Source organism: Pituophis catenifer, unplaced genomic scaffold (assembly GCF_029215685.1).
Source record: "Pituophis catenifer annectens isolate HBS135680 unplaced genomic scaffold, rPitCat1.0.hap2 SCAF_1, whole genome shotgun sequence".
NCBI classification, from domain to species: Eukaryota; Metazoa; Chordata; class Lepidosauria; order Squamata; family Colubridae; genus Pituophis; species Pituophis catenifer.
The window spans coordinates 87,447,883-87,460,890 of NW_027256881.1; the positions used below are offsets into that span (position 1 = coordinate 87,447,883).

At 38.7% G+C, this 13,008-nt stretch overlaps 1 protein-coding gene across 1 annotated transcript in view; it reads right to left on the reverse strand.

Annotated features, from left to right (window-relative positions):
- Window positions 1-4,196: 4,196 nt before the first annotated feature.
- Window positions 4,197-13,008, reverse strand: part of ARFGEF3 (ARFGEF family member 3) — a 77,067-nt gene continuing 68,255 nt past the window's right edge. The window contains exons 30-34 of the mRNA XM_070952233.1: window positions 11,990-12,092; window positions 9,788-9,919; window positions 8,552-8,682; window positions 5,516-6,743; window positions 4,197-4,583 (exon numbers count right to left, since the gene is read on the reverse strand). Of these exons, the coding sequence (XP_070808334.1) occupies window positions 4,392-4,583; window positions 5,516-6,743; window positions 8,552-8,682; window positions 9,788-9,919; window positions 11,990-12,092 (1,786 nt within the window). The 3' untranslated portion in view covers window positions 4,197-4,391. The remainder of the gene's footprint in view (window positions 4,584-5,515; window positions 6,744-8,551; window positions 8,683-9,787; window positions 9,920-11,989; window positions 12,093-13,008) is intronic.

Here is a 13,008-nt window from a genome sequence, read left to right on the forward strand (position 1 = left end):
GGAAAGTAATAATTGTAGGACCTGGTTAATCAATAAATTGCTTGAAGACTGAAGTTCCTCTTTCATTTTGGTAGAGCAACTTTCCTTTTAGTTAAGGCAGAGCATTCCCCCCTCCCCCGAATGTTATGGTACGAAACAAAACTTGCCAGCTGCCATCGCAGACAACAACTCTGCATATACATAACAGTTTTGTGTGAAAGTTCTAACTCCTACACTTTCTGTCATTGCTGTCAGCATTTGTTTTTCCTACTTCTGCCTCCAAATCATGGGCAGCTGTTAGGAGGGGAATATTTAGAATATGGAAATCAGGGTCCACTATAAATTGCTTTTGCATTATGGACACAAACAAATAAAATGGATCCAGAGCAACTACATTCTGTGACTGCCCTCTGATTCCTTGAATGTGCAAATTCCATCTTAGATCCCATAATCACGACCCAAACTTTGCATAGTGAAAAAGGGTGCAAGCTTCTGCCCTGAAGAATGTCCTTTCCCCTGCCCATTCGTCATTCTGAGACATGTGGAGACCAAGTCACTGAGTGTATGACTGATTTTGCAGGCACTACTGGAGAAGTGCAATTCCCTGACCCAGGAGGGCCTTTGAAGGATCAACATGCAAACATGAGCTCTGGGCTCACAAGAGCTTGGTCATTTAGAAAATGGAAAGGGCAGCTAGAATGGCACACACATGAAGTCTAATGGCTCTTTCCACAAACGTGCACCCATGGCTCGCTTGCAAGGCCAAAAGCACCATAGGCAAATGTGCCTCCCAGTTTTATGGCATGTGTTTCCATAAAAAGTCTATAGCAGTTGGAAACCATGAAAAATAAAACTTGTCCTCCCACTCAGTGATTTTCCATTAAATATCAAACTAATTCTCTAGTTTCCTCCCTTGACATTATCTACCTATCCTCAGAATGAGGCACATTCTCCCTTTTCTGCCCAGTGAATGTTTTTCTTTAAGTTTGGCTGAACTTTCAGCTAACTTATATTTTAGAGTTACATAATACTTTCAGTCACCCTGAATAAATAAATAAATAATATTATGATCTTCAGCAGGAACTGTTGTGTATCTACCACTTTCCCTTGTGGTTTACAATCTGAAATGGTTTACAATCAATAGTCATTCTTGGTAGTGGCAGGAATGTGTAATACTTTCCTTCTTTGAAATAAATAATAATAAATTGTTGCCTGCTTTTGTAATAGCGGCCCTACAAGTTTGTTACACTTTGTTATTCCACTTTTTACATACAAAACGTTAGCACTTTGTCATTCCACGCGCAGCATGTACAAGTAATCTATACCCAACAGCACAGAACTGAAAAGCAACACTTTAAATCCAAACATTTTTTTTCAGCATTCAGGAGAACAGATGAAAAAAATCTTGAGTAGGGTGATTCTGTCTCTCTGCTCAAATTACCATGTAGTCAACAGATGCTTCAAAGTGACAAACTAGAGTACATGTATAAGATCTCACTAACAAACAATGTAGGGGTACACCATGTGAAAATGTTCCCCCAAAACAATTCCCTCTTCACAAAGAACCATAGAAACACAGCATTATTTAAACCTTAAAGAACAAACAAATAGAAGAATCAAACAATCATCTCAGGGCATAGCACTGACAAAGAATTCCATAATTCATAATAGACAATCACTAGAGTTCAGCAGCAGCTGACACAACTTGTACATTCAAAGTCTTCTGATAACTGAACGAGAAAGCGGGGAAGCAAAGGAAACAGGGCTATTTGCTGTTCAAGCAAGCTGCAAGGCATCCTAGAGCAGGCCAATTAAGGCTCTTCCACTCAATCAGTTCGATGCCTGTGGTTGAAAATGAAGGCTAGCACAACAGACAATGCTGCACTGCTCATAAGATTGATCCCAACTGTTTCCCAACGTGGCACACAGAATACTTTTCTGGTGCCTCTAACACTTGCTGATACAAGAGCTACTGCTCTCATTTGGGCATATTCCAACAATGACTTAACAAAGAGAGAGAAGGCAGATGCAGAGTTTGATCACATTCATGTAAGACAAGAGAAAGTGTGTGGGCTCACATACCACATATCATTTTTGGAGCAGTGAAACGTGACCGCCAGTTGTTCAGTTTTAGCAGTAGTTCAAAAGTGAGCTCCCCTTTATTGGTGTAGCTGGGATTCATTCTTCACCAGCTGCCTGTAGGCACTTTCACACCAGTGTCCTGAATTCCTCTGGCATCAGCTCCACACCAGACTGATCCAAAGAAGCTTAATCACTATCTCTGCAGATCTTGTGGGTTGTTGGTTTTCCCACTGATAAAAAATCTCATAGCTCCCCTGACATCTGCCCCTGAACTCCTCTGCCACCCATTGTATCTTGATCCATAAGTTTCCAATATTTAGTATTATCTTCCTTCACTCTTGCATACCAACCAGGATCATTAAGCCCTGGTCACAACTGTAAGGAAAAATAGCTGATGGAAAAATTGTCAGCAATAAGAAGTGATTTCACGTGTACAATCCATACTCGTGTCTGAGTGTATGAATGTTGAATTGGCTGAGAAACCACCAGAGGATATTAGTGCTTTGTTTGCATTTTTCCAATCAACCTCACCTCATATAGCTTCCCATCAGAGCAACTTCTCAGGGGGATTTGGAGTTTATATTTCTGTGTGATGATTACAGAGAAATTGGGTAGGTGGGTGGGTGTTCTAGTCATTCTGCTATTGGTCAAATAGAGGGATGGAAAACACTGTCATGTTCTCTGAGCCTTCTATATTTCCAGAGTTAAGACAATTGTGGCCAATTTCAGTGTGAGAAGTTGTCAGGGTGCAAATGCTATTATGAAGGCAAGATGAGGTGACAGCTGCCTTTCCCAAGTTCCCTTACTAGAATTAACACCTAACTGGCTGCTCATCCCTTCCATTCACAGCCATACCAGCCAGCTACCTCCATCACCTCAGCTTCCCATAAATTAGATACTGATTTTTCTCCTTTTTTCTTCTACAAGAACTGCCCTTTATGTAATGGCCACATTATATAAACTTGTGTATTTTCCCTTCCTTGTGTCTACTTTTCTCAATTGTAACTAGCCTATTAAATTATACACTAATATTTAAAGTTATGCTTTACTCTCTGTAAGAAAACATAGAGAAAGCATTTATACACTTTGTATAAATGTAGTAAATAAATAGATGTGGTGACTCAATCTGTCCCATAATTAAGATAGCGTTTCTTACATTTCTTTATTTTCAGCTATGGATGTCACCCAGCTTGGTTTAAGAAAAGAATGATGAGTGAACGATAATTCTGCTTGGCCATAAAACTACAAAGGTCACTAAATATCTCTGAGAGTGATCTAGTTTACAGATCTGTTGTAAGGGCAAAAATCTGATAACTCTACATATTCTAGTCACGTGCCTAATTTTCAGATTCTTTTGTCCTGACAGAGAAGCCAGGCAATACAAATGGAAAGCCTGAAAACAGAAAACCTGGGACACACTTCACAGCATTTGTTAACACCCAGTGAAGGGGTGAGCAAAAATATAGAACCAGAAAACCTAAGTAGCATTTGCAATTTACACAACAGAGAAAATACATTTTTGGTCTTGGATTTGCACCAAAACGAGAAAAATGACTTAAACTTATTTCTCAAATGAACATTGGACAATTCTACCAATTTTTAGACAGACACCTTATAGCAATATGAAATAATTCATGGCGCCTGTGCAGTACTTCCAAGATGGTAAGTACTTCTGTCTGAAAACCTGTTATAATCACACTGAAATATAGTCACTTCCTAAGTCTGGAGGCCTAGTTTTCATGGCCAAGATGTTTTATAAAGGTTAGAATAAATGGGCTCCTCTGTTCATTGGTACAATTATTGTTTTAAATTTAGATGGCTTAAGGATCCAATGCCTCATTAAAGACGTAAGAGAAATCTGTACAGACATTTCAGTAATCATTACATTCTCAACTGTCAATTCTGACAAAGCCTATTACAAGACTGTGTTCATTCCTCATTATTTTTCTTGCTCCACAATCTTCTTTGCTACCTTCTTGTGAAAGAGACTTTTTTTTCCTCTTTAAAAAATATGCAGTATCAAACAAACTGAGCCTGTCAGTCTGTCTGAATATCAGCCTGTCTGAATACCTACTTCAAATTTAATACAAAGGCTCTTTCTGTCATACTCTGCTATATTACATTCTCTGGTGTTATGAGTATGACTACACTGTGCTCTTAAGATTTAACAGCATGGGATAGAGTTTGCTAGTTATTACTGACTAGCAAATGGGCAGATGTACATCTTTCTACCATTTTTTTAACAGACAAGTTTTCAACAAATGCACTTTATTTCTGTTCCTTGAAGTATCTTAGATTCAGTCTCTCTTTGATAAGGCAACTAAAGTCTTCTACACAATGATGTCATAAACCCTGCCCACTCTTCCTAGCCATTCTCTCAGAGCCTGACGAACCCGGATATCTGTCACATGGCAAGTCAATTGACTGATGCAGGGAAATACCGCTGGTTGTAGAGCGATGAAGATCTGGTCTGGTAGGGATTGAATCTGATTAAGAACTGTCAGGACCATGTTGGTCCATGCCTAAAACAATGCAAAGAGAGAGAGGGAGGGGGAAAAAAGGGAACAAGTAAATCTATAAATTAGGACAATGCAAAAAACAAATGGAAGCACATAGAACAGTAGGGAAAATAGGAAGGACATCTTTAGAAGAAATGCAGTATCAGTGTTAAGTAAGAACATAAGGCAGTTCGGTATCAAAAGTGTTCTCCCAGGGTTGAGTAATAGGGCTATCAGTGTAAACTACCCAAGAAAGGAGAATAATCTATTTAAATAAGGGGCACTTAGAAACCCCTTTTGTATCTTCTAGTTGATCAACTATATCTAGTTGATCCAAGCCAAGATGCATAAAAATGCTGACTTGACAAACATGCCAGAAATGAAAAACTAAAAGGAAATAACTACTGCAATGTGCTCTGCATGGAATTTACCTTGAAGATTTATTGTACGTCACCCAGAGTTGGTTTGGAAACAGCTGGTGACTACACTGAACGAATTAAACTAAGCGGAATCAGAACATATTGGATATCAACTTATTCTGGGAAGGTTCACAAGGATCTTGTTGACATCTGAATTAATCACAAAAAATTCCGAGTGCAGAAGAAACTTAGATGATTGTCAAGAGTGTTCATGTGGAGATAAGTTGGAATAAGACACTTTTGACAAGAAGCTGCATGTATACACTTTATATGTAGGTGTATATCTTCATTTATATAACAACACCTGAACATTTTGCTAAAAATACAATATGCTTAAGACTCATTGTGTAGTCACAAGCATGTCACATTTTGTATAATCATAGGTTTCTGTTTAAAAAACCAATTTATTTTATATTATCATAGGTCTCTGTTTAAAAACCAATTAGGAAACCAAGTGCCCCAATATGAAAGGCAAAAGCAGGTCTCCCAAATTTAAAGTTTTTCCCCTTTATTTCTTCTCTTCTCCTTTTTTCTTACCTGTATTTGTGCCTCTCCATCCCGGACCGATATACTGAATGAGCTGGCAGTCGACCCGGAGCGTGGCCTCTTTTCTTGCCTCAGAATCTCTGGCCCTGCACTAAAGGAATGCCTCATCTGGCCTTGATCGATCAGATTTTGTGGCCGTTGGGGGAGAGGTGAATCTGGCCCTCTTGTGCCGAGCGGATCCCCTTTCTTGTCAGCTTTCATCTCTTTGGAGAAATTAGCCAAATTATGCTGCTGTTGTTTTCTTTTTTTATATTCCGTCATTAGTTTTGATATCGTTTTATCTGTTGCTATGCTGTAAATTTTGTTGCTAGCACTCTCCCACCATTCTTTTTTTCTGCCTTGGTCTTTCTTCTCCATTTTGGGGCTCAAAGGTGGAAGAAGCATCATATCTGTACTTCCCTTAGGAGTGAGGTTTTCGGTGAGGGAGTCCCTAATCTGGCTTCTATCATCTTCTGAAGGGGTATTTTTTCCGGAAAGGGATCCAGTAGATGGTATGGGTATTTCTGATTGAAAGGCTGGAAGGATTAAGACAGGATCTCCCCTGAAGACAGGGAGCTCATCGGCACTATTTTCCAAATCCAAATGCATCTGAATGTAGTTATTACATAACTCCATGCAGAGTTTGTGAAGCCTTTTGATTAGCCAAGCCCAGTCGGCATTGCTCACGGGCTGAACACTCAAAGATGGCAATCTGGCCCTCCACTGTCTCTTCTCTTTCCCCCTTGGTGGGCTGACTTGAGCAGTCTCTTCAAAAATGTCTTCGTCTTCTGAAGAGCATTGTTGGGATGAATCCGTGCTCCTTTCATCATCTTCAAAAAGGATTTTCTTCACTTGTTCCGCAGTGATATTTTCCTGATTGGTCACAATAGCACAGATCAAGGCATGGAAGTAGATATTGAAGCTCATAGCCGACTGGCGGTACAAGTTGGCGGCCCCACCAATGCCAGATACCTTTTTGAGCAAGCACTTCAGCCCAGTCCTTGTATCAAACTCTCTGGCTGTTCGGTAGGAGTCCAATAGTAAATCAAAGATGACAGCCAAGTTCTGCATAGAAATGTACCTGAGGAAACCAGAGAGTTTGGTTTCTGGCAATTGGTGTATTACCTTCTCTTCAGTGTGTGAGGGCCCTTTCACAAATTCTTCCAACAAAATATCGTATAAATTCTGCAGCAGCACTTGGTGGGAAAGCAGGCTCACTACAATTGTTCTGAAAGGGATACTTCGTGTAGCAGAAAAAGAAAGAGAGAGAATTTAGAACCTCATGAATGTTTCTCAAATTGCTCAATTATATTAGTCTCTTTTTCCACGAAACCTCTGGTGATAAGGTAATAACCATCTCAGAATCATTATAATTTTTTTGCTGTAAACATTATCATTAACTAATGCTGCTTATCATCTGCAACTTGTTCTTACAATGTGTGGGCTTTGTTAATTGCTGTTGTGTTTATAATGCTTTCATTGTGTTTTAACACTCTCTGGTGGTGGACTACTGGCATTCGTTTTCTGGCACCAAAGAAAATTGTGGCTTTCTGAGGAATGCTAGGTAAAAGACTAGCCAAAATGCACATTTCAGTTTGGAGTAAAAGTGGCGGGGATATTTTCTCTTGTGGCATGCGTGCAAGTTTTACAGTGAGGTATCACAATGTGCCAGAAATTGTGCATGGAGAGAAGTTGTTGTCCTTGGTAACACATTCACTACTACCATAGCAAAGTAGCAAATGTCTCACCATGGCATATTTGAACATTGCAGTGTGGCAAAAGGGAAGGGTGGAATATACACAGGAACTTTCAAGGGTTTCATTTTAATAATGCATTTTGTAAATGCATCTGACAGAGGTTGCAATTCACCCAAGAACTGAAATTGTAACTGTATTGGCCTTCTTCCTTGCTGAATTAGTCTTTAAAATATAGGAAGGCGTCTCCCTTTTAAACTAGATAGTTAGGGAATAGCAGTTCATTTTAAATATCTATTTCAATTTCTTCAATAGCTAAGGGGATACTTTTTGTGGATAAATATCTGTATCTCAAATGCCATTTAAGAAAATACATGATTTGGATGTTGGCTTGAAATTGCATTGAAGGAAAGAAACTCTGTCTTACCCAAGTTTCCTGTGTATTGGTTGCAGCATTATAAAGGAAAATCAGACAGAAAAAAGAGAAACTCGACTAAGTGAAAACAAAACTGAAAAAACACTTCTGGATTGACATACAAGAGAATATAAAATAAACAAACAGCAAACCCACTGTTGTAGCAAGTCTTGTAAAGTGGGACATTTGTATCCCTGCTAAAAAATTAAGGAATGAGCTCCCAATCAGAATAGGTCGAGAAACGGGACGGCATGAATGTCCTTTATTATATTCCTGCAATGAATTCACAGTTTGTACCAATGCTCACAATTAACCCAGAAATCTGGATTTAGGGGCTGTTGGCTTTCTGCAAAACCTCTTGAAAAAAAAAAATTCATTGGACTGTACACATGTTCTCCTTTCTCTCTCACATACTTTGGCTAACTCAGCATTAAAGGTGCAAATCTATGATTTGCTGGGAGGGTCTGCATCTTAAGCATGCACTAATGGTGCCAAGGATATTTGATGAAGTTCTGAGGCAAGACCGCATGTGATGCTGGACTTCTTAAACTGTAAGTCAGCACTACTTTGGGGTCGTAAGCAACTCAGAAAGAGAATCACCATTTAAAAAAAAAATAAAAAATCTTGCACTATCAACATTTGCTGCGGTCTATGTTCCTTATTCTATTGCAAAGCTTGAACATGCCAAAGTGTAAAGAGTAAAATTTAAAGACGAAAAGATATATTTATTTCTTTTTCAACCCCATTCATTCTGTTTACACATATTTATTTATTATTTAAGGGACTCAGAACAGAGTTTGGAAACATCTGATCTATTGAATTACCCAACTACCTTTTATTTTCCATGGTAAGGCACCATATTTATAGGAATATGAATATAAAGTGCTTTTCATCTGTCTCATTTTGCTTGTTGCTTAATCTTAGAAATCTGTTTCTTACCTTTTCTGGGAGTGGCCATTGGACTTCTTATCAGGAGGCAGCTCAATAATAAGCAGACAAGACTGAGCATGCTCAAATCCTTCCTTGTTATTTGGTGTCTTTGGGGAGCACTGGGTGTCCAACATGAACACCTGTGGGGAAAAAAATCATACCAATGTGCTATTGCCTTATTGATATTCAGGAACCGCAGGCAAGTCAGCACCAGAGCAAGCAATTTGGAATTAAAATGAGACAATCTGAGTCTTGCCCTATTCACTTAAGCCATCTCATGTAGAGGACTTCAGCAAGACTAGAGAAACTACCATGCGGAATATTCCCTTGGCATTTTTTTTTGTTGTTGTTGGCTCAATGGCTTCACTTAGCTCAAGGCAGTTCCTTCTCGATCTGCACTGCAAATGGAGTTCTTCAATGGGCAAAATCAGCCCAGCAGAATAACTGGTATTTCCTCCCCCAACACTCAATGAATTACATTTTTTTTTTCATTTCAAAAGGTTTCTTGTTCTTGCCTACCTAAACTTATTCAACTCAGTGAAGACATCAATGTGCAGGGAACATTCCCTTGAATCGGAAGGGTGAAACTTTAAACATAAACAGATAAATAAAATCGTATAGATATATGTCAGGGTAATTAACTTTACCCTGAAGTCAGTTACGTTACCAGGGGTGGGCTGCTGGGGGTTCGGAGGGGTTCGGGAGAAACTCTAGCTAAGATTCTGTGCAGTTTGGAGAACCCCCAAATCCCATTCCTGGCTGGCCCTGCTCTGCCCCTCCCAGGAGTCCCCACATGGCCAGTTTTGGATGCAGGTAAGTGCAGGGCACGTCTGGAGGCTCGGGGAGGGTGAAAAACGGGCCTACTGGAAGTTTGGGAAGAGGGAGCCTGGGGAGGCCATTTTCACCCTCCCGGAGGCTCGAAGAAAGCCTGGGGAGGGCAAAAACGCTCCTCCCCGCCATGGTGCAAGAGGCTGACTAGGCCATGCCCACCATGGCCATTGCTGGTCCACCCAGCAATTGGCCAGAGAACCCCTTGCTACAATATTTGAAGCCCACCCCTACGTTAAAAAAACCATCTTTACAGACCTGATAACATAAAATCAACTCAAGAGCATGGTTAAAATGCTCCAAATGAATTCCCAATTAATCTAGTCAAAGCTAAGCACTGATTTTATTGGAAGTGTTAAGACATCTTAAGAACGCATCCGTACACAGACCAGTTAAGTATGGAATAAAGTTGTTTACTTGTTGGGCCATCGCCCTTATTCTCCAGTATTCAGCTTCGGCACTTGGGGAGAGGGAAGGAGCTGCCATTTTCATCTCACAGGCATCACCGCTGAGATTTTCAGAGCCACTGTGGAAATAGCCCAACAGATTCTACAGAGAGGCAAAATGTTATCGGTATAATAAACTATATCTTAAGCAACATGCAAAGCTAAATAGTTCCTTCTCATATTACACTACGGTATTGTTATTCATACTTTTCTGTTTTTCCAATATAAACCTGAAGGTACAGTTAATTTTGGCTCATATCATAGCTGATATTGAGTTGGTATGTTTTGTAAGATGGGACAACCAAGATTCACAAACTAAACATGGTTTGCTGTGCCATGCAACTAATGTTCACTAATGGGAAGTACAGTAGTTCTTGACCTACCACCATAGCTGATCTTGGCAATTATAGTCATAATCGTGACAGTCGTAAGGCAGGTCAACATATAGATTGGCCCAATTTTATAAATTTTTTTGCAGCAATTGTAACTGTGGTTATTAAGTGAACCCATTGTTTGCTATTGGTCGGTTTTTACTGGAAACTGTAAGGAAATGCCGGTTTCTGGCAAAACCATTGTAAATGTGACCACTGTAAACAGCTATAAATGCTGGACAGTTGCTAAGCATCCAAAATGTGATCACATGACTGTAGGGGAAGGTGTTGGAATTTTGAAACCATGTAAGTAGTTTTGAGTGGGGGGAGGGTATCCATCATAACTTCAAATGGTCACTAAGCAACTGGTTGCAAGTCAAGGACTGACTGTAAAGCAATTAAGCAAAAGAGCCAAAGGGCATGCTAATGTAAATTGTTCTGATATGCTGATGATCTTATAGCTATCGTTAATAAACATATAATGTCATTACGAAAGATTACTGAAGTCAACAGCAACATGGCTTATACTCTGGTTATAGTATTAACTGGAAGATGTAAAAGAAAGCTGAGCCAGGGGAAAGAGTCAAATGAGCAATTAGTCTGGAATCTGTATATGGGCACAAGAGGGCAAAGTCTGACTTTCCTTGAATGCCACCAAACCTTATCTAGTGACACCCAGGTGCAAACCATCAATCTGAGAAGATTCCTGTGTATAGGCTTGAGCAATAAAACAGTTAATTGAACTCTTCACAAGTGGATTTGGTTGCTTGCGCCTGACAAGTCTAATTGGTGCCTTTGGATTCTATTGTAACTACAGATTACTCTTCAACAGTAGAATTCCCCCTTTATATAGATTCTATAAAAAGGAATAAAAAGGAATCTGACTATCTTTGAGGAATTTTGGTTATACGCACCACTGGAAAGTGAATTACGGTACATTGAGAGAGTGCAAATCTATTAGTGGTCCAGATATCATGGATTAGTAGATTTAATTTATCAATTTTTGAAAAAACATTTTTATAGTTTAAAAATATTTTCTTTTTGTCATAGGTTTCATAATCTTTTATAAGAATATACAATTGTATGTGTAGATTTGATATTTTGTTATGAAATAACATATGATATATTTTAGGTCACTCATATTTCATTTAATTTTATGTATTAATATTATTTCTTAGGGCTTTTTGTTTCTATTTTAATTGTAAATAATATACTTCATAATTTAATATTAATTTAATATCAATTAGATGGAACAATATTATCTTTTAAAAACATTTCTTTTTTTTTGTGTGGTTTTTTTTTGCCATAAGTTATTTTCTGTGTACTTTTTTTTTTTTTTTTACAAATATCGATAATATGTAAAAATAAAAAATAATTAAAAATAGAAGAATTGAATTAATTTTATGTTGTTATTTATAATTATAAGCATTTTTTATCCACTGGGTTTTCTGTCTTTTATGTTTTGTTAATCATTATAAGAATCTAGGGTTTTTTTTTAAATTGTATAAACTTGTATAGAATCACTCCTTTTGGAGACTCCTGAGTATGGCTTCTAGTGAAAAGAGGGCCCACATTTGTACATTATGGTGATCCCAAAAGCACCCCTATCTCTGTGAAATTGTGAGTTCAAAGAAACAATGCTGCCACATCAGTATTCATAAAATTCTGTATGTGGGAAGAAATAATGTGTGTATGAATTAATAACCGTGTGCACACATATGCATACACAAGCACACCCGAAAAGAACCCATTTAAGAAAATGATAACTGCTGAAATCAGTTTTAATCATATACAGGCTATACCTTCACTGGTTCAAGAGTAGTTGAAAAAGCATCCTCTAAGGCACAACATGCCAGACGCCACATTTCTTCAGTAAAAACAGGACCAGCTGTCACTAATACATATCTGTAGAGAAGGCACAAGATGGTGGAAGATACAGAAATCTGATTATCATTGGGTATGATCTAATGATCTCTGGAATCTGCTTGTACTCTTTCAATGAGACTCTAGAAAAAGTGCAGAGAAGAGCAACCAAGATGTTTAGGGGACTGGAGACTAAAACATATGAAGAACTATTATAGGAACTGGGCATGGCTAGTCTAGTGAAGAGAAGGACCAGGGCAGACATGATAGCAGTGTTCCAATATTTGAGGGGCTGCCACAGAGAGGAAGAGGTCAAGCTATTTTCCAAGGCACTCGCAGGCCAGACAAGAAATAATGGATAGAAACTGATCAGGAGAGATTCAACGTAGAAATAAGGAGAAATTTTCTTGACAGTGAGAACAATCAACCAATGGAACCGCTTGCCTTCTGAAGTTGTGGGAGCATCATCACATCACTTTCAAGAAGAGATTAAACTGCCATGTGTCAGAAATGGTGTAGGGTCTCCCACTTGGGCAGGGGGTTGGACTAGATGACCTACAAGGTCCTTTCCAACTCTGTTAATCGGTTAACTTCTCCTCTCTTCATACCCTTAAGGGAGTTTCTCATCTCTTCAGAACAGTTGTACAGAAGATGTACCAAAGTCTACACAGGCAAAAGGTGGCCTTCTCATACTAATTGTTGAATTATTCAGTTATTAGAAGACGACTATTGGATTCCATCCATTCAGTCGACAATCAGGTGATAGTCCTTATTGAACTGCCAGCTAGGTCAGAGAATTGTGAAGAGATTTATGTGCTATCGAAGTACTGAGTCTATTTGCATTAGATTTTCATGTCTATGTCACCCAGGAAAGGTTCACAGAAATAATACTCATTTAGTCAGTGATAAATTTACCGTGTATAATCAGGAAGTTATGTAGGGAAAACGTATCACAAAA